Source organism: Octodon degus, unplaced genomic scaffold (genome assembly GCF_000260255.1).
Source record: "Octodon degus isolate 3935 unplaced genomic scaffold, OctDeg1.0 scaffold00055, whole genome shotgun sequence".
NCBI classification, from domain to species: Eukaryota; Metazoa; Chordata; class Mammalia; order Rodentia; family Octodontidae; genus Octodon; species Octodon degus.
The window spans coordinates 6,140,898-6,163,025 of record NW_004524631.1 but is presented as its reverse complement, the minus strand read 5'-3'; the positions used below and the strand labels follow the sequence as shown (position 1 = coordinate 6,163,025).

The 22,128-nt window shown below is 39.0% G+C and overlaps 1 protein-coding gene across 1 annotated transcript in view; it reads left to right on the top strand.

The window, feature by feature from the left end:
• The window catches only part of Prkci (protein kinase C iota), an 86,283-nt gene extending 78,075 nt beyond the window's left edge, over nucleotides 1–8,208 (top strand). The window contains exons 15-18 of the mRNA XM_004633463.2: nucleotides 513–592; nucleotides 3,025–3,114; nucleotides 3,453–3,568; nucleotides 8,019–8,208. Coding sequence (XP_004633520.1) covers nucleotides 513–592; nucleotides 3,025–3,114; nucleotides 3,453–3,568; nucleotides 8,019–8,106 — 374 coding nt within the window. The 3' untranslated portion in view covers nucleotides 8,107–8,208. The remainder of the gene's footprint in view (nucleotides 1–512; nucleotides 593–3,024; nucleotides 3,115–3,452; nucleotides 3,569–8,018) is intronic.
• Nucleotides 8,209–22,128: the final 13,920 nt, after the last annotated feature.

Sequence of the window (22,128 nt, the reverse complement as noted above, 5' to 3'; positions counted from 1 at the left end):
TATTATAGGTGTGCAAACTCAGCAAAATATTCTAAAAGAGTCCAGTAGCCCATAATAGCATAAAATGTTTTAAAGCATTGAGGATGTACATTAGTGGAAATGTGCGTTTGGGTTCAATTCCCAGAACCACCACCCATGCTTATGAAGTAAAAATATTGTATTCACATTAGAGGTTATCTTTCAGAAGGAAGGAGGCATGGAATTGGGGATGTATGTGAAGTGTCTTAATTATATGTGTACAGTAAATTTCCAAATTGAGGAACATTTGATTTGCTAACTTTCACAGGTATACTGTATAAGATTTACAGGTGTACTGTATAAGACTCACTTTGTCAGATTACAAATGAATCTTGATTTATGAACATTCTCCTGGAATGAAACTTACTTTTAAGTCCAGGACTTACTGTAGTGTCTTATTTTTTTCTACTGGATGCTTTAAATATATGAACAGAAATTTAAAGATTAAAGTTATATGCAAGTTAAACATAATACCATAATCTTTGTCTTTCTAGTTATTTTGGAAAAACAGATTCGCATACCACGTTCTCTTTCTGTAAAAGCTGCAAGTGTCCTGAAGAATTTTCTTAACAAGGTATGGATTATGTATAAAAATCTTTCATGGTTCATCTGTATCTGTATAAATTAAACCGGTAAATAGAGGCTTAGGCAAGTTAAACTTCTAAACCAGCAGCATAACTTTTTCAGTTAGATCTGGAAGGAATAATTCACAATAGTAGCTTCCCATATTGACAGTATGATTTTCCTTAAGCTATGTTACATATGATGTTTTTAATGTAAATGATACCTATATCATATTTTCTATGAAGGAAAAATTGAATCTATGTGATTAGCCAAAACTGCATGTTCAACTCTATTTTTCCATTTTCTCTGTATCATTATCCATAGAATCAGTTCATCGCCGTGTATTTTTTAAGCTGTGGGAAGCAGCATTCTCTACAAATTACCATTTCAAAACCATACTCAGTGGTACCTTGTTTCATGAACTTAATTTTTTGTAAGATTTTTGAGAAAGGGACCACATTTGTATTTTTGTGGAAAGATAGCCACAGTTGTGTTTGTCACCCAATGCAGATTTTGCAAACAAAAAAAAATTTGCCAAATGCTTCTATTTGTAAGTCAAATTTTCTTGCAAACAAGGTACCACAATAAATAGGTAAAATTCAGAAAAGATGTAATGCTGTTGTAGAAGAATCTGAACATCACTTAAATATTGGTTGTAGTTCTTAGCCTAGAAGTTTTAGGACCTAAGATTGTGATCATAAATTTTATGTTAAATAAATTGCAGGATAGAAAGCAAGTTTATAAGAACAAAAAGTAAGTTTGTGTGAATTTACCTTTTATGGTAAATGGTTAAGATAATAGTTGTAATAAAGTCAGAAATGAAAGCTTTTTATATTATTATTTTTTAAATGGTGACTAAATTTATTTGAAAAAGTAGAAGTGAAGAGAGAAACTGGCTCTGCAGAGAGAGCTTGGGAGAGTAAAAGATGAAAAAAATAGGATAGACGTACATCCTGGAGGAAACAGGGTAGGGCATAGTGAGGAAAGCCACAAACAGTAGTAAGCTCTTCTTGTCTGTCCTTAGTGTGTTTTATGCTGCCCAGAACTTGAAATTTGCAGGAACTTTATATACAGGTCCTGAGTAGTGGTGCTGGGATCCCACACCTCTCAGGCTGATGTCAGGTCTGGGCCATCTTACCGAAGACTACTCAAGCTCGCGAAGAAATCCACATGCAGGGCTTTGGGAGCTGTTCTGTGCATGTGCGTGTGTTTCAGGATCTTGTAATTAACAGGTCACACCTACTACCCCAGCCAGCTTTGCCACACCCATCTCCTGTTTCATTTCCTCATAAGAGACAGGTAGTCATGATATTCTTTTTTTTTTTTTTTTTTTTAACATTTATTTAGTGTGTGTGGGTGTGGGTGTGGGTGGGTGGCCAGCTCAGCCCACCAGGGGGCGCGGCTGGCTGGCATGTGGTGCTGGGGGATCGAACCGTGGTCCCTGTGCTTTGCTTAGCTTAGTTTGTTCCAAGTAGGTGCTTTAGACCACTGAGCCATCTCTCCAGCCCCAGTCATGATATTCTTTATGGGATACTGAAGGAGTGGAGCTCTCCTCTTGAAGCTAGAAAGAGTTGTGAATCCTCCTGGGGACTGTGAGCTCTCCATCTGAATTGAAGAAAAAATAAATCTCAGAGAATGATGAGAAAAGAGTTAATGATCATTGAGCTGACTGATAGGAGAAAGAAACTTCACTAGTAGTCCAAATAGGAGGAGCAGGTCAGATTTTCACACTTCCTATAGCAGCACTGGAATCTTGCTTTTTGAAGATAAATCTCAAGTCTTCCAGAGGCTCATAGGAGTAGCTTTTTCTTTTTGGGTGATGTTGTTCTTCACAGTTCAAGTAGGACTGGCTTTATTCTAGAAGGTTTAATTCGGTTATTTATCTCTGTCACCTTTATTGCAATGGGTGTGGCTTTGGTCTCTCAGAAGGGACCCTTCCATTTTGGCTTTAATTTTTTGTTTTTAAAAAAAAATTTTTTTTTAAGCTGCTTTTCTTTTTCCTCCCATTTTATTTTAGCAGGTAGTGGTAGCAATTCTCTACTTCAGTGACATAAATAGGAGTCATGAGGAATTTTTACCTGTCAACAACTTCAGAAAATTCACTTTCAAATTATGGGGAAAAAAAATTTATTCATTTTCTTTCTTTCTTTTTTTTTTTTTTTTTTCAGAACCAGGGATTGAACTCAGGCCCTTGCACTTGCCAGGGAAGCGCATATTCCACTGAGCCATCTCCCTGGCCCCTGGAAAAAAATTTTTTAAAAAAGAAAGAAAAGAAACATAAAAAAAAAAAGAAAAGAAAGAAAACTCACTTTCTAGCAATAAAAGACCATTTTAGCTTTAGAAATGCAGATACCACATAATAAGCATAAAACACAGGCCAGTAAGGTAATTTATTTTAAAGCTTGCCATTCACCCAATCCTTGCAATATTTTTTCCACCCAGGACCCAAAGGAACGATTGGGTTGTCATCCTCAAACAGGATTTGCTGATATTCAGGGGCATCCATTCTTTCGAAATGTTGATTGGGATATGGTATGTAAATTTTGATTGTTTTCTGTATTAGATTTTATTGTTGCCTCAGGCCAACTTTTGTTGTCTTAAAAGTGTTGACATACTAGTATATGACATTTTAAATAACTGAAAACATTTTAATGTTTTTTTGAAAATAATACAATTAAAATATTAATGTACTAGAGTAGGTTTCAGTGTTATTAAGGCCGATATCTATATTCAGATTCATAGATTATATCCATCATTGTTAATACTGTGTAGAACCATGCCTGCCAAAACATTTGAAAGCAGAAGAGAAAAATGAGAGTGGAATTTTCTAAGAATGCAAACTTGAGATGTCATGCACTGTGTCTTTTCAGATGGAGCAAAAGCAGGTGGTGCCACCCTTTAAACCAAATATTTCTGGAGAATTTGGTTTGGACAACTTTGATTCTCAGTTTACTAATGAACCTGTCCAGCTCACTCCAGATGATGAGTAAGTAATTCTACTGCAGTATCTTCTTTTTAAAGGAGAATTTGGAAACCCATTTTTTCAGTAGCTACACACAGTTTTATCATCACGTTAAAGTATAATTTATGTTATCAATTCCTGACTATTTGAGCCCTTTATGTACTGCTACAAATTGCCTCATAGCTGTCATTGTTTCTTACTTTATATGCATTATCTGAATTCTCACAGCAGCCTTGTAAACCAGGTATTGTAATCTTCATTTTACAGACAAAGAGATCAAGACTCAGAGAGGTTAAGCAGAGTTACACAGCTGTCAGGTGGCAGGATTCGAACCCAAATCTGAGTAACTAAGGCCTGTGTTCTTTTCACTGTGCTGCTTCCAGTGTTAATTAAGAATGTCTTTGTCTGAGTTTTTGAGTATTTCCTTAAAAATTACATCAAGTTATCAAATCCAGCCAGCAATGATCTGAAATATTTTTGTGGTTATGTTGCATATCTTTGAAGCACAGTTTGGGATAATTTTTGGATCATTTATCATTCTAGATTCCTTCTCTAATCTCAAGGAGGCCTTTATTTGGCAGTCATTTTACTTATCTTAATTCTGATCACATTCTTCCTAGCAGCTGTTCTAAGTAATCTCTGTTTTTTTAGAAGCCTCAGTCCTATAGTGCAGTAACCTGGCCTTAGCATTGATTGCCACGAGGATTGAGGCCTCAGGCTTGGGAGCTTGTCTGCTTGGCAGCTGTCCCCAGACTACCTTGTATTTCTGGTTTGCTGGGCTCTTCTCAGCCTTTTTCTTGTCCCTGCTGTGGGAAGGCACGCCCTTTTTAGGAAGGTGTGGCTCTCCTACTTTTCCTAGACTGAGTTTTTTTTTTTTCTTCTGGGATTTCATTATACCTTTTTTGTTGTTGCTTCACCCTCTTTGTTTTTTCCATCTTCTTTCCCTCTACTGCCAAGCATATTCAGATAGCCTGATGCTTGTTCTCCAAGTTTTAATCCTTGTTTTTTGTTTGTTTGGTTTTCTTTTTTGTTGTCTTGTTTTTGGTTTTATTTTGGGATTTCTTTCTTTTCTTTTTTTGAGATAGGTTCTTGCTATGTGGCCTAGGCTGTAGTTGAACTTGGAATCTTCTTGCTTCAGTCCCTTGAATGCTGAAATTATTGGCATTCACCAACATGCCTGGCTTAGCCCCTCTTCGAACCACTACATTTCTCTCTCTCTCTCTCTCTCTCTCTCTCTCTCTCTCTCTCTCTCTCTCGTTAGGCATTAGCAAATACTTAAGGGGCTGGGGAGATAGCTCAGTAGTCCTTAAGTGCCTGCCTAGCAAGTGCAAGGACCAGTGTTCAGTCCCCAATACTGAATGCTATGTTAGCCCAGAACCCTGGGTGTACTGTGCCAACCACAAATCCTTGTGTGGTGGCTCACACCTGTAATTCCAGCACTGGGGAGCCTGAGACAGGAGGATCACTATTAGTCTGAGCTGTGTAGTGAGACCTTGTACTAAGTAAATAAATGAATTTTTTTAAAAAACCTAAATATTTAAAGGGTGTTTATGGTAAAAATAAATAGGTATATCCCTATTAAACTTCTTTACAGAAGTCAGCATTGTTTTGTACTTTTTTTCTGTAAACATTTTTTAAATTTTTTTTTATTAATAGAGAAACAAATAGTTTGAGACAGTTTCAAAACAGGATAGTAGGACAGTTACAATAATTAATACATTGCATATTGTTGTCTTCATAGTAGTTATTCATAGTAACAGATGCAGACATGATATCCTGTCCATACACTATTAGTACAAATCTTCTCATTGAATTAAGAGAAAGTAGCTGTATATCTAACCTAACTATTTTGGACATACAGATACAAAATGGTCCTTCATTTATATCCCCTTTTTCGTTTAGTTTTGTCAGAGGTGGGTCTTCCATTGCCATTTAAATATTGTAGGTGCATGAATTCAGCAAAATAATCCAATATAGTCCAGTAGTCATAGTGGCTTATCCATAGAACTCTGCAGACTTCAAAAGTCATCTCTGGAATTGCTGGGCTCCAGACCTTGTTCCCTGTTCTAGCTGTGCTTTCTACCACCCTCCCTGTTTCTGCAAACATGTTTACCCCTTAGTTTAATCTTATCCTTCAGCTTTTTTTTTTGGAACTGGGAATTGAACTCAGGCCCTTGCGCTTGCCAAGGAAGCACTTATTCCACTGAGCCATCTCCCCGGCCCTCCTTCAGCTTTTGAAGGTCAAATTGACTTCTTAATTTTTAAATTATAAAGCACTTTTTAATCAGTCCTTATGTTCTCTGAGGTCTATAAACCATTTGGCATTCATGCCCCGGCCTTTGGTAAAACTGCCCATCCTGATTCTATTTGTCTGTGTGAGACTTGCCTTTCTTTTTTTTCTCTTCCTCTCAAGACGAGGGTACTCCATGGTTCTATTCATGGCAGCCTTCTCTTTGCTGTATGCGGTTTGTCTCCTCTTGGAGACATCAGTCAGTCCTGCAGCATGAACACTAGCTCCTTAAATAACACCTAGCTAACTGGGCAAGTGGTTGAGCAAGAGGCACTGTACTAAGTACTAGAAATTCAAAAATGATCAAAACAGTCCAGTTTCACAGCTTGCTGTCCTCTAGAAGAGACACAAATCATTATTCCTGATAGCATTGTATATTAAAAAGAACACTGGCCTTAATCAAAAGATAGGCACTTGAATCCCGAAGCCACCTCCGGCCAAGGGGTAACTTGGGTTTGAGTTGCATAAGTTTCCTGAGCCTGTTTGCTCTCCTGTTGTTACCTTCCAAGGTGACTGTGGAGAATAATGACTGATGGCTCTGCCCCATCCAGCCCTGCTTGGATACCTCTCTGAACTGCATTTCTATCTGTTCAACATCTCCCAAAGTCTGTTAGACACCTCATATATTTAGAATTATGAAGTCAAAATAATAAACCTTTTTTTTCTTTTTCTGTTGTTTCCAATCTGTTTGGTATTATTTACTTATTTCTAACCATTGTGTCGCCATGTATTCTTGTCATTTGGATTCAAAATGTCAGTGGTTATTGCCTCTTTTTCCTTAAGAGGTTACATAATTCCTGCACTTGCCAAATCCTAGTCCCTCTCTTACTTTATCATTTGCATCAGAGCCTCTTTTCTCATTCTGTTATCATAACCCTACTTCCATTGCCATCTGCAGTATCCCAAGAGTATTGATCAGCTTCCTAATTGATCTCCATCCTCCCTTTACCAGGCAGCCTATTCTGTGCCCCTCATGAAGTACTACTTTAATTTTTTTAATTCTTTGATCAGAAACCTTGCTTAGCAGTTGAATTGCTTATCACGTAACACCACTCCTCTTGCTACTAGCCTTTAAACCTCCCCAGTCTGCTCCAGCCTAACTCTATAGCTGTGTCTCTCACTACAGCAAACAGCATTATGATCAATCCGAGTTACTTACCTTCCCTGTTAGTATCATTCTCCTTCTGCCTGTCCTGCTTGTGCCTCTGTTCCTCTATCATCTTACCTGTTTGCTCACAGCTACCTAGATGCAGCCAGATATTTGATGGATTAAGGCAGAACTCTTCAGTATGAATATTGTTGGCTTCTTTGGCCATTAGGTTCCTTTCAGCATCATTTAACAGTCTTCCATTGCTGTGCTCTTAGGCTAATAAATTCCTTACATTTTTTGAGGCATACCACAGTCTTTCATTATTCCATTCATTCAGTTTTTGTAGAGTAGACACTGCCTTCCTTGATTTCTCCATCTAGAAGTCACTCTCCCTTTAGAATTGTGTTCAAACAGAACTTTGCTTGTCACTATGAGATCAGCAGATACTGCTTTCATTTATGGCTTTCCAGTATATGAGTTAGCTAAGGAAGGGTTCTAGCTCTGTAACTTCATGCTGTGCAGTGTATACCTGGCTATTAAAATGTTTGCTAGGAATTCTCTTATAGTACACTAAGCTAGAAGCCCAGTGTAGAATGCTGCCTGTCCCTGTCTGCTCTCTCATATCTCTCTGTGATGTTTTCTCCTTATTCCAGCTCTCAGTGTATTGTTCCTATTGCCTTTCCCCTTTGGCTAATTTCTTCTGGGCCTACTCTTCACCCATCTTCCATCTGGCTATTGAGGCGAGTACTAAATTGGATGCTAATCAGATCTGGATGTTCACCTTAATTAAGAATGTTGTTCAGATCAAAAGTGAGGGTTAACTGGAATTGTGATAACTTGTGCCATTTTTATTCCTGGCCAGTTTTGAGGTACCTTTTGGATCTAAATTTGCTTGTGGGATTATTAGTCTTTATTTTATTTTTTCCATTACTCTTGATTCTTCTAGAGAAAATATTTTGGGATTAATCTAAGAATTTGTAGATTTTTTTCAGAACTATATAATTAGCTCTATTTTATTTTTTATGTCTTATTTACCATTAACAGTTGACAAAATCTTGATTATGATGAACATAAATTTATTTTTCTTTCAACAGTGACATTGTGAGGAAGATTGACCAATCTGAATTTGAAGGTTTTGAGTATATCAACCCTCTTTTGATGTCTGCAGAAGAATGTGTCTGAGCCTCATTTCTCAACTATGCATTCTGCTTATGTTACCATTTAATGCGTGAATAAACTTGTTACCACCCTGGATGCAATTACCCATTTCATATTTGCAATCTAAAAAAAAAAAAAAAAAATTCAGTATCTTCTATTATAGAGTATAAGAATCAAGTATTACATCTAAATGTAACTACAGACAAGAAATTAAAATTAGCTTCCAGACAATCACATTGAGAGTTAGTTACACTGGTTCTTCAGGACCTACTGTTGAGAAACGAAGTCACCTATCTGTTCAGAGGAAATACCACTGCTTTTTCAGAGAAAGTATCTGTTGTTTTTAAATCATATGAGGGAATAACATCATAAGTGTCTCATCATTTTTATTCTATGTTAAGTCATTTGAGAGTTTAATTTTGGAGTGGAAGGTTAATTTAAAATATTTCCTTGGATAATAATTGAATTTTAAGGCAACAGTTATTAAATTGGTAACAAGACATTCCTTGGATTTTCTCTCTCACTCCCTTCTTCCCCTCCCTCTCCCTTTTCTTCCTTCTGTTCCTTCTCCCTCCCGCCCTCTGATGGGATCTTGTTACATAGACCATGTTGGCCTTGGACTCACTGTATAGCCCAGGCTGTCCTCGAATTTATGATCCTCCACCTCAACCTTTTTGAGTGCAGAGAGAGATTCTTCAGTTAAAATGTAGACATGTTTTATTAAGAAGCAGAATCCAAATCATTAGCTATTTTGTAAAGACTGGCAGAAGTGATTTACTTTTTAAAATAAAAGCCTTGCTTCTGAGCTTACCATTTTAGTGAAATCTGACTAGAACATTAATATCTATAGTTCAAAAAACCTAGGACAAAGTTATATGGAAAATTGGTCAGTATACAGAAGAGGAAAAAACCTCCAAAATTTAAAGTAGATATAGGAAAGTGCAATGGCAATATTTATTTCTTTTTAAAGGGTACATCAGCCTAGTACGGTGGTGCACACCTATCATCCCAGCACTCAGGAGGCTGAGACAAGAGCATCACCATGAGTTCAAGGCCAGCCTGAACGACATAGTAAGACCCTATCTCAAAAAAAAACAATAAAAAAAGGTGTATCCTACAGTTGCTTTTTGTGATTTAACAGATAACAGGTAGGCGTTCCATTGTTACCAAATTTGTAAACATTCCATTTATTAATTGACAGAATGTATAATTTTCTTGTTATTTACTACTGCGCAGAAAAATAATTTGTCTCTTAAATAGAATGTCTTAGTTATATATATTTGTTTCCAAACAAGGTTACCTGTACTTTTGGGCCCCAGTTTATGGATTCTTCGGTGAGATCCAAAAAATAACACTTAAGAATAAATGTGTAGAATGTACATATATTACAGTTCTATCTCCTTGATTTTTTATTTAGTATATAACATGTAATAATAGAATTCATTTCATTTCAGGGGCAGAGTTCTTCAGACTTTTTTTTATTAAATTAGTAGTTAGCAATTTATTTCACTTGATCTTAGCCAAAAGGCTGAGAAGTGATAGCAACTTATTATTTAAAGAGGTGCCAGATGCAGCATTCCTCTGTTTAATGCCATTTTTGTGCAAAGGACTTGGAAAAGTAGCCACGATCATCTAAGTAAGTTATGATTGTACAATCTTAGTAAAATTTAATTGTAGGAAAGTTACCTAGTTTTAAATTTTAAAAGATTTAAAATTTGTACACACTTAATTTTTTTTAATTTTTAATGCTCCTTTTCATTAGAAATTAATTTTCCAAAGCATGTAGGTATATATTATTTTTTTCTTCAAGTAACTAAATTTGAAAGTAATGAAAACCTCAAAAGAAGATGTTTATATGCCTTCACATGTTTATTTCTGCGACTTATATGCTTCTCTCAATGCCTGGAACTTGTTTTAAAAGAAAATTCAGTGTTCACATTACAAATTTACAGAGTTATGAATTATCAGAAAAAATGTTTATGATCTTGGCTTTTAAGTGGTGCTGTTTCCCGTGGGACATTTCAGAATGTAGAATAATCAAATGAGTTTGTTTAAAACAAATATTACTGGGGAATATGCAATGAATATTAATGTTAAAATTCTTTTGTGTCTTTTGACCTTATTTTGAGAAACACTTTCTTCAGGTTATTCTTTTGTCCTGTGGTTAAATAATAGAAAATGTATTCATGGTAAGATGTCTTAAGACAGAATGAGCAGCAGGTTACAACCTTAGCAACATTTCTGGTTTGGATTTGCCAGGCAGGTAGGTGCTTGTGCTGCTGAGCTATATCCCTGGCTAATATTTTTGAACAAATTTTAAATGAATGACTTTTTTCAATCTTTCCTGCTCCCCCATGAAATATTGTCTACCAATAATATATAAATGAGCATTTTTCTATGATGAGGTTTTAACTATTATTAAGGATGGTCTTTTGTTTTTAATTTTTTTAACTAATAAGATGTACTGTGTATATTTTATGACAAAATTGCATTATAAATATGTTTTTAATATTTTTTAATTGTGTTCTATTTTTTGCAATCTTTTTAAGTGCCATGTCAGTTTTTTTTTTTTTAATTTTATATAGCTGTTCTCTCAAAATATGTACTGGGAAAGTAAGGCAGTGGACAGTCTGAATGGTTGGCATTTTAGTGTTCTAGGAAATAATTTATTTTGCATAAGTATGTGGTCAAATCATTTTATGCATATGCAGCCTAGATTAAATATCAAGTATTATGCTTGTTCAGTGCCGGTACATTTATTATAAATTTGTTTTGATCTTTGTCATGTGGAATACTACCTTGGTCATAATGTAATCTATTTTGTGCACCTTTTTATTTTTACACTAAAAATCTTTAAATAAAACATTAAATATCCATCAAGATTGGACTATTCTTATATGTACCATGTCAAAAATTTGTGATAGAACAAAGATCTATCAAAATTTATTAAGTAGGGTCTGGGGAGATAGCTTGACCAACTAAGCGCCTGCCTGGCAAGTGCCAAGACCCGGGTTCTATCTCCAGTACCACATGCTGTTATTCCAAGTGCCCCCGTGCTGGCTGCTGAAACCGGGAGTGGTGATGCACACCTGTAATCCCAGTGCTGGGGAGGCTCAAACCAGAGGATCACTACAAATCCGAGTTGTGTAGTGAGACCCTGTACCGAAAGAAAGAAAGAAAGAAAGAAAGAAAGAAAGAAAGAAAGAAAGAAAGAAAGAAAGAAAGAAAGAAAAAATTTGTTCACAGAAGTTAGGCATAGTTGCACACACCTTTAATCCCAGCACTAGGCAGGCTGCAGTAGGAGCTCAACTACACAGTGAGCTCAAAGCCAGCCTGTCCTGTGTTGCAAGACTTATCTCAAAAAGAAAGAGGGAAACAAATTGAAAAGTTTTTAGAGCTTAGGACTATTGCCATACTGTACTTGAAACATCACTCTGGTCATGATGCTATCCTGTAGACACTCATCAGTTAAGATATTTTCTGATATATTTTTAACTTGTCCTGCCATGGGAAGGCAATCACAAAACTAACCTACTGTGAGTGATTTACCTAGTTTTAATTAAGTCAGTTTAGCAGATTATTCCTGTTATTTCCTTCATCAATCTAAGTCTAGAACTTCTTTTCAGTAATAACTAGTATCTGTGCACAAACAAGTATCTGTCCCATGCCGAGCAGTGCTCTTTGCCATAACTTAATGTTTTCATTCCTTCATAAGGAGAATGACATCATAAATGCCTTTTTTTTTATCAGAGTGAGAGCCAGTAGATTAAAACTACTGTGCTCTTTATTATTTTATCCTAATACCAAATTTTAAGATTGAGTTATAGATAGCATTAATGAAATGCCATCTGAGCTATTCCCTTTTTCCATTTAGTTGTTTCTTGTTTAGTTTTTGTTGTTGTTTTTGTTGTTTGTTTTTTGTATTTAGTACAGGGTCTCACTACACAGATTGGACTTGTGATTCTCCTGTTTTCAGCCTCCCAAACACTGGGATTACAGGTGCACATCACTAAACCCAGTCTCAATCACCATCTCAGTGTGCTCCTGGGGCGGGGCAGGCACTGCGTGCAGAGGGTCAGCGCTTCTGCCTAAGCAGGCACTTTAATCCGCTGAGCTATCTGGCCAGCCCTAGTTCTTTCTTGTGAATTAATGAAAATGCCAAACCAAAGCTCAAAGAACCTGAAACTTGAGGAAAATGTTGCACTAAAAGCATTTAGTCACTGAGAAACCAGTTTCCAGTCCTTTAAATTGAATAGCTTGGTTTCTTGACACCACCTAGCAGTGAGTCACTTGGTGTAGCTGATGATCTTGTATGCTTACTCTGCCTTAAGACTCAGGGCATTGGTTATGATTCTTAGTCTGAGTAGTTTGTATCCATAGTCTATTGTTCCAGGATATGTTTTGATTTATGATGCACCAAGCTAATGAAAAGAACCTTTGCTCTTGACATTCAAGATAAAGGGGCCAGGGAGATTGCTCAGTGGAATAAATACTTGCCTAGAGAGCTCAAGGGCCTGAGTTCAATCCCCGGTTCTGAAAAAAAAAAACAAAACAAAACGATAAAAAACAAACATAATGAGAAAGATGCTGGTTTTCACAACTAGTCCAGCGATGAAAATTACATAAATGCAGCACAATACACAGTATGTGGTTATGATAGATTATTAATTTCACTAGTCAAGTATGTATGGTTCTTTTCTAATCCATTCTAGGACATTTTTCAGACTTAGAGTCCAATGTTTTCTGTATTCATGCATACTCAGTATTAAAATCTTGGGCCTCTCGCTCTCCACACACACTGGAAGATTGTTGGCTTTTGTGCTGAGAAACACAAACTGGGTTTTACATAGCAGTGGGAAAGATGCCAGTTAGGTGCTTTGGCTTAGATTGCTTACAGTTGATTTCTGAAATTTGTGCTGCAGATGAATCCAGCTCAGCGTAAGAGTGACTTTGGTTGTGAGCTGTGGCAGTGTGTGCCATTTACATAGCAAGCTGTGCCTTATTGGCCACTAGTATTTTAGTTTTACTCCAATTACTGCTTTTAAAAATATCTTTGTTGAAGGAACTAAAATTGGGAGTATCTGAAAGATTAAGTGGCTGTGTAGTGTGATCTTTTATAGGCTCTTTCAAAAGTCAAAGCCAAGGTGAGACGGATTTTTCTAGACCTGACAGTTTATTAACTCAGGTTTTCATCTATAAGTTTAGCTGGTCAGAAACAAATTCTAATTATGTATGAAAAGCTTTGCCAAAATCCTAGAAACTTTGATTCTTTTTTTTTCCATTAAAGAAGTAGAAAAAAAAAAGTACTAGATACTTTCTAAAGGTAATGCCACGTAGCTTGACTTAGAATTTACATGATATAAACTAATGTGGGTGGTTTGGGGACTTTGACCATTAAATATTTAGGAGTAATAAAACTGCAAAGGTACTTAAATACTATAGAAATGTACTTGTCATTTTTTCTGACCTACAAAAATTTAACAAAAAAATATTAGACACTAGATTTTTATTTACAGTAAACATAATGGAGCATTATTCAGCTATAAAAAATGATAAAACTTGAAGCCTTTATGTTTAAGTGGATGCCAGTTGAAGATATACTCATAAGTGAAATAAACCGTGTAAATATTGTATAGTTTCCCTAGTATAAGGACTCAAAAGAAGAAATACAAATAGAAAGGTATAATACCACTAAAAGGAAAGCAAGGACTTGAGGACTAAATTAAGAGAGGAAAAGGAGAAGAGCTAGAAAACATGACAGTGGCAAGCCATACAGTTATATGTAGAAGATGGGTAAGGCAATGATCCTGAGAATCTCCAGAAGATTTTTGAATCTAGCAGTTAATTGGAAAGATTCTCACCCTGACTGACTATATATACTAACACCTGCGAACTAAGCAACTGCACTGAAGATGGCAATTTGTAATAGTAGGTTCATGCTTGGAGTGCCTGTCATTCTGGTCTTCTGAATACAGGCTGCTTGTCATGACATACCAGTTGCTGCCATGCTGTCTCTCAGGTAGATGATTGTTCAAAAAGAAGGGAGTGATGAATGAAGGCAGGAGACAGGAAAAGGAATGTTGCGGGACTGTCTTGCTACAAAGTTTTATATGGTTAGATTTCTGGACTTATGTGTAAACATAAGTATATAATTCCTTTTGGCTATTTTTAAAATATATTTTAATTTTTTAAATGTTTCTTCATCATATTCTGTAGGGACTTAAAGTTTAATATATCAATGCTTGATGAAAAATACCTGTTCCATGTTATGCCTAAGATGTTTGATATTCAGACAGTGAGGTTAAGCTTAACAGCCCAGGTTGTATGGTAATAACAATAAGCTTCTCTTCTGGAGGGTTAATAACCTAAGTTTGCAGACCAAAATTAGAGAAAAAGGAGGGCCGCAAGGAAAGCCAACATTTTGGCCCTAGCCTTCCAAGGTCAGTTAAGACTCAGGACATATGAGAACTTGTACTGTAATGTCATGTAACTCAGTAGTGTCCCAAATTTTCTGATCAAGGAGATTATGGAGCCAAAGAGGAAAGTGATCGATGATGTAGAATGTGCCTAAGGAGAGTCACATGGAGAGAAAATATTCTCTCAGGCTTTCACAGAGAGCACATTGGCCAAGCAATGGCCGTGACTCATCCACATGGCTGACACTGACAAATGTTCTACAATCTGAGGTACAGGGTCTCAGGATAAATTCTGAGGGGATTTGACTAACCTTATCAGACCCAAAAGCTACCACTCTTGGTGCATAGGTCTTGCTTTATCTTGGTCTTAACCATCCAGCAGAAAAGTATAAAAATGAAATATAAGAAGTAAAGCCATGGTGTTATGTTGAACTATAGGGGACTCAGGTCAACAATTTCTGACATTGCCAGTGAAGCGGAAGACCCAATACTATTATGGACTACTGGACTCTTTTGGAATATATTTTGCTGAGTTAACACCTACAATATTCAAATGATGGAACTAAACAAAAAAGGATACAGATGAATGTCCATTTTGTATCTTTGTATTCAAAATGGTTAGAATAGATATATAGTTACATTCTCTTAATGAATAGAGGGATTTGTTCTAATAGTGTTTGTAAATAGGATATCATGTCTGCATCTTGTACAGCAAATAACCACTAGGAAGTAAGTATGCAATGTGTTAATTATTGAAACTGTCCTACCAGTTTGGTTTGAACCTGTCTCATTGCTATTTGTTTCTCAATAAAATTATGGAGAAATAAATAAAATAGATATAAATTTAAGGAGCACCAAAGATGTGCATTTGTGAACAGTGTGGTTCGTTTCCCCAGTTTAAAACTTAATTTTAGGTTAGGTTTGGTGATGTACTTGTAAACCCAGCATTCTGGGAGGCTGAGGCAGAAGGATTGCAAATTCAAGCCCAGCTTGAATGATTTCTTGAGATCCTGGCTCAAAAAACACTGAATGTGCTGGAAATGTGTCTTAATGTGAAAGTCTTGGGTTCAGTCCACAGTACAGTAAAAAACAAGTTAATTTTGTGAAAGAGAAATCTAAGTGTACCAAAGAGTTGGTATTTTCCTAAATTATTCTAAGTTTTAAATTGTGTGTGTTTATAGAGGGCTTTCCAGTGTATCTAGCACTGTACTAATTCTACAATAACTGGAAAACATTACCTTAAAGGTTTTGTTTTGAGACAAGGTTTAGTGCTACGGTTCAGGTTGGCTGTAAACTCACTTTGTAGCCCAGGTTGGGCTTGAACTCGCAGTGACCCTCTTGCCTCAGCCTTTCCAGTGCTGGGATTTTAGGATGTAACCACCACGCCAAAAGTTTTTGAAATATATATAAGGAATATGTTCCAGGAAAATTGGCTAAGGTATTTAAAAGGATATATATATGTCATCCGTTTAGGAGACATCTCCTGTGTAGGAGAGATGTCCTGTGATTAGAATAAAAATGTTCTCTGCTTACAGTACAGGAAGCAGCAGGCAGTGAGAGCTGGGTTCCCTGGGAGGGTGATTCTCTACCTCACCACCACCAGGGGCCAGTCTTGCGGTAGTGAAGGTCACAGTTACAGTGCTTTTGTCCTTTGGAGATGCCAGAGTATGCATCTTGGCCAGCCCCAAGAAGTTCTGGGGTTTTATCAGTGTCGATCCAGTGTGATTTTCAAGAACTATTACAAGTCATTATGCCATTTGAATTTCTCTTCCAGAGGAAAATAAAAAACCCAGGAATCTTTGCAGAGATTCAGGTTGTCCATTATAAACATGATTTCAGAAGAGTTTTGGCTGTTGCTAAACATTAAACACTTTTGCCCTGGAGTTAAATAATGCTGGAGTTAAAATCATGTTTTGCCAAGGAGATGCATTTTTCCTTCTAATCCTGTTTAAAATTGATTTCCTCCATTCTCCAATTCCAGAAAGTTATTTGCTTCATTGCCCCAAATAACTGGATTGTGCAGTGTGCATTAAACAACCTCACACCTTCACGGGTTTTTTCATTGTCAGCTTTTTTAGATTTGTTGTGCTGTTGACACTGGATTATAATATGCACATGGTAACTCTGTAGTAAGTAACTGGTGGATATGGAATCTGTCCATCTACAAAGCTTTTCTAGGAGTACAGGTTTTTGGTTTTGGGTTTGTTTTTGCATTTTAAAATACAGGGGAAAGCCTATTGTACCTTTCAACTGTAATGAGGCTAGTGTCTAGTGTTTTTAACTGTTGTTTTTCTGAGGTGATAAAGGAATTTATTTCCAAAGGAAATTGCTCCTTATATTAGGGCCAATGAAGCAAATATTATTTACTTTTTTCTTTTGTACAGTACTAAAGATAGAACCAAGGGCCTCCACACTGAGCTACTTCTCTGCCCTATTTATTTATTTGTATTTATTTAATGTATTCAGTACAAGGTCTACAGGGTCTCACTACACAGATCAGACTCCTAGTGATCCTCCTGTGTGAGCCTCCCCAGCACTGGGATTACAGGCATGCGCCACCATGCCTGGGGGGAGGGGGCTGTTGCAGCACATGGTGCTGGGAATTGAATTCCGGTCCTTACGCTTGCCTAAGCAGGCACTTAGTCTGCTGAGCTATCTCCCCGGCCCTTTGCTGTCTCTCAGCGGCTGTAGCCATATTCAGGAAATATACCTTCTTAGAGGTCAGGGTCCCCTTTCTCTACACCAGGTGGTAGTCTGTCAAAAACTTCTGTGCAGCATGCAGAGCCAGCCCATCCTATGGTACTGTTTTCCTGTTGCCTCCTCACCTGATTGACTCCCAGCTGGAGAAGTCATCCCTCTGGGATGATGATTTCTGGGAAAGCAGGGTGTCCTCTAAAGGACATACACCTCTGCCCCACTAGGTGACCCCTGGGGCTGGTTCTCACAGTGCTTTGGAGAGATCATACCCAGTGCTGGTTTTCTGTGGTGACCACTGAGATGCGGCCTATAGCATAGCCTCTCCCAGGCCCTCCTTCTGCTGTACTCTGTTCCTTCCCTTCCCCAACTCAGCGTTCTCCCTTTGCTCGTCTCCTAATGTTTGTATTGTGCTCACTGGAACCCTCCTTCTGGGGTTGATGAAGATCTGTGGCCTTGGCTTATTCCCTTCCCTTTCCCTCTGACTCCCCAGAAAACATTTCTTGCCATCCTCTGAAGGGAAGTTGCTCGTTCTCCCAGTGTTTGCCAGGGTTCAGCATTCCAATTCCTTTATGCTGCTTGCATAGCATTCCTCCTCCCTCTCTGTGTAAAAGCCTGTTTCTTTGGTGTTACTGCTTGGTGGTGCTGCCTCTTGGTCTATGCCATTTTGTATCTCAGGAGGAGCATTTGACCCCAATTCACTGAGGACTCCACCCCAAGGCCCACCATCCTTGACAACTCCAAAGCCTAAACACAAGAAGCCCACATCAAGTGCCAGTTCCTGCCCCTTCCCACCACACTCTCGCACCCAGGGACCTGAGCACATGCTGTCTTGGTGCCTGTGTTCTCCCCCTCATACCTCTCCCTTGGGGGTATCTTACAGCCTTGAGGTCTGTGAGTCTCCATAGAAGCCTATTAAAGGCTACCTTATGAAGTGGTTCCCCCTACTGGTCTCTGTCACTACCTTTATAGTATCACTTCATAATGTCTCTCACAGTATGTGATTATATACTTGCTGCTTCATTTTATTATCTGTCGCCTTTACCACAAAGACAGGAGCCAAGCCAGTTTTGATACTGTCATAGTCCCAGTACCTAGAATAATGCTTGGCACGTAGGGCACCAGTAATACTTACAAATGAAAAACTAAATTAGTGACTGAAAACGTGGTGGAACTCACAGTTCCACCAGGAGTAGAGCTTGACAGGGAAATTTTCTCTGCTACAGCTCGCCCAGAATAAGGAACTAGCAGTTTTAACAGATCACCGAGATGATGTTGATGCTCTGATAATGTTTGGAAAAAACTGCACCAGGGAAAGGCCTTCACCCACAAACTGCTGACCTGACCTCCAGAAACTGCTGCAGCCAGGAAGGTGAATCATTCTGGGGTTTTGTGGGGTTCCCCAGCACTGATGTAAACAGAAGCTTAGCGAAGGCCCCTTCACTTAGGCAGTAGGTAGAGAGCATAGGAGAGGAGGCTGCTGGAATATTGTAAGGCTAGAAAGCACACAGTAATTGTAGTTCTTTATAGTGTTCTGTTTGTATTGTAATAATTTAGGAGAGTAGCCTCTCAGGGTATCGATGCATGAACAGGGCCAGAGCTATTGAATATCCTCAATGACCACACAGCTCACACTTCAGAGATGGATGTGGTTCTCAGAAACACTCAAAGGCCGCTTGGACTTGAGTTTGCTGTGGGCACTAAAGATGGGAAATCCTGTTCTGGGATTTGAACCTTCACCCCCACGCTGGGATCTGCTGGTGGACACCTGTGTCAGGTGACTTACAGAGGCGAACAGCACAGCAGCTCTTGCTCTTTGGCCTGCAGAAGAAGCTTCAGTTCTTCTTAGGAGACAGAAATGGTGTCCCAGAAACCACATTTTCTTTTTCTCCTGCACAATGATTCGCAAAAGCTGTGCCTTCTCTGCCTGCGCTGGGCCGGCTGGGAGTTCTCAGGTGCCTGCTGTGAGCAAGGGGTGGAGAGGGGGCTAGCTGTGAAGCTCTGTTGCACCAGTATTCACAGGACCCAGGAGGATATTCAGGCGGTTCTGTATGCCAGGTTCCTTGAGAGTGTTGCAGTGGGGGAGGGTGTGAAGGGAAGCACTGTACCCAGGCTCTGAAGCCTGGGCCTTAGAAGCACACTGAGCTGCAGGTGTCATCCTCAGGCGTGTGGGTGTTCTCAGGCCCATGAAGACAATGTCCCCCCGAAAGGCCCACCCTTCCTGCCTTTGCTGTGCCCGCAACCTGTCTCTGCTCCAGGATAGGTAGCGAAAACATTCTGGGGCTGAAGCTGAGAAGAAAGAAACGGAATTACCTTACGTTTCTTTTCATCGCTCTTGCATCTCATTAAAAAAAAAGTAGAAGCGCCATCCAGATATCTCAGCAGACTAAAGTGCCTGCTTAGGCAGGGACTGGGGTTCGATCCCCAGCATACTGTGCCGGCCCCACCCCAAGGGCACACTGAGATGGTAACTGAGGCTGGGCGTGGTGGCACACGACTATAATCTCAACTTTTGGGAGGCTGAACACAGGAGGATCACTATGAGTCCAGTCTATTTAGTGAGACCCTGTAGACCTTGTACTAAATTAAATAAATAAGTAAAATATATTTTAAAATTTATTTATTTTTACTGCTTTTTAAAAAAAATTTTTTTTAAATAAATACATTTTTAAAAAGCTGACATGTTGCATCATAGGACTCAATACCTTGTGCTAGTTTTCTCCAGGTCTACATTTTCAGATTCATTTTTTCCCTACTAGCATGAATCTTGGGTGCTTAGAACTTTGGACTTAAACAGAATTTGTCTCCCTTTAAACCTGGAGTAGGGCTGGGGAGATAGCTTATGTGGTCTAAGCACCTGCCTGGCAAGCACAAGGTCACGTGTTCGATCCCCCATACCGCACGCTGTGCCAGCCCTGGAACCCTGGGCACACTGTGCTGGCCCTGAAACTGGGTGTGGTGGCGCATGCCTATAATCCTAGCGCTGAGGAGGCTGAGACAGGAGGATCTCTATGAGTCTGAACTGTGTAGTAAGACCCTACATTGAAAGAATTAAAACAACAAAACAAAACAAAAAAACTGGAATAACAAAGTTCCTGTTTATTATATTAATGCTGACTTGATGGAAGCTGTGTCTGATTTTCCCTTCCCAGTGTCGCCTTCTTCACCCTCACAGGTGAAGTGTGTGGTAAAGATGGTAGACTGTACTAGACTACCGCTACTGTAGCAGTATTGTAGACTACTGTACTAGACTACAAGTTGGTATTGTAGGTGATGAGTTGTAGGGGAGAGGATCACACTGCTATTCCTAACATCGCCTCCATGGGCAAAGATCTTCTAGATTCCAAACAAAGGACAAACAAGCAAGCAAATGAGCCTCTTGTTGCATAGAAACTATCTCTATGTGTCCCAAGTGGTCATACACTTAAGACATACTAGGGTGATGCTTTGGGGACATTTTTCTCTATAAGAAATGCCAGGAGGGGCTTTAAAGTGAAAGCCAGAATTATTACTTAGGCAGGCTACACTGCTCTAACACCGAGTAAGCTGGTGGAAGTTTATTTCTCCCTCTCCTCACAGTCCAGGACAGATACTCTGACTCCACTGACAGTCAAGGATCTGGGCTGCTGGTGGCCCTGCCGTCTTCTCATGGACTGCAGGGTACAGAGAGGCAGGGAGGCACACCTGTGGGAAACTGCAGATACTTTCCAGGGCTGGAAGTAACTTGCCTCAGGCTCACAGTGCTTTGGCCAGAGACAAAGTCCAAGGGCATTTCCTAAGCAAGAGAGGCTGAGGCGGGTCAGCCACATGCCAGGTAGCAAAGGCAAATAGATCTCTATGTCCTACTAGCTGCTCTTGCTGGGCAGAGTTTTGTTCAGTGTGTAATTGGATGAGAAGCCTCATACCCTCAAAAGGGCTTAGTCCCAGAGTAAGGGTAAGGTGGGAATCTCTGGATCGACACCTTGGGAGTCATTGACTCCACTCTCGGGTGGCCCTGCTAGGGCCCACTATGACGTCCCTCTCCAGTCCCTGGCCTGGGCGGACTCCAGCCCCCTCCTTTGCTCTCCTGTTCAGCCCCATACAGTGTGGCTGTCTTCAGGCTCACCATCTCCTCTGCTCCCAGAATCCACCAACCAAATTCCCAGGCCCCTTAGTTAGCTGCCCACTAACCTGCTTGACTCTGCCTCCAGGGCTGCTAGGGCACAGGAATCCACATGTCTTTTGACCACTGTAGACTCAGTCCTTTCCAAACTGAAAAATAGTACTCAGGGCTAAGTCCTTGACCTGCTGCCCCAGACCACAGGCCGCTGCCCTTGATGGCTTCCCCTTGATTGTGACAACCCACTTTCATATTTTATTTATCTCTTCTCCATCTTACCTCCCTGCTGGCTGTTGCTTTGACTTTCTTATTCATTTGTTCATTCATTCATTGCTCCCCGTCTAGGACTGCTTTTGCTGTTGTAGGTCTCTTCTGGTTCCATACGAAATTTAGGATTTTTCTCCCCTGGTTCTGTGAGGAATGCTATTGGTATTTTGACTGGGATTGTATTGAATCATCTGTCAACTGTGGAAGGATAGCCATTTTGGGGATATTGGTTTTGTCTATTTAGGAACAGAGGCTATCTTTCAGCCTTCTGATACCCTCCTCAATCTCCTTTCAGAGTACTGACATTTTCAACATATAAATCTTTCACTTCTTTGTTAGAGTAATTCCTAAGTGTTTAATTTTTCTTGAAGCTATTGTGCATGTTACTATTTTATAGTTCTTTCTCAGTGAGTTCATTATTGGTGTTCAGGAATGCTACTGATTTTGATATAGTGATTTTCTATCTTGTTACCTTGCTGAATTTGCTTATTAGTTTTCTAGAAATCTTTTGGTGGCATTTTTGGGGGCATCATCTATGTACAGAATCTTGTCATCAGCAAATAAAGATAA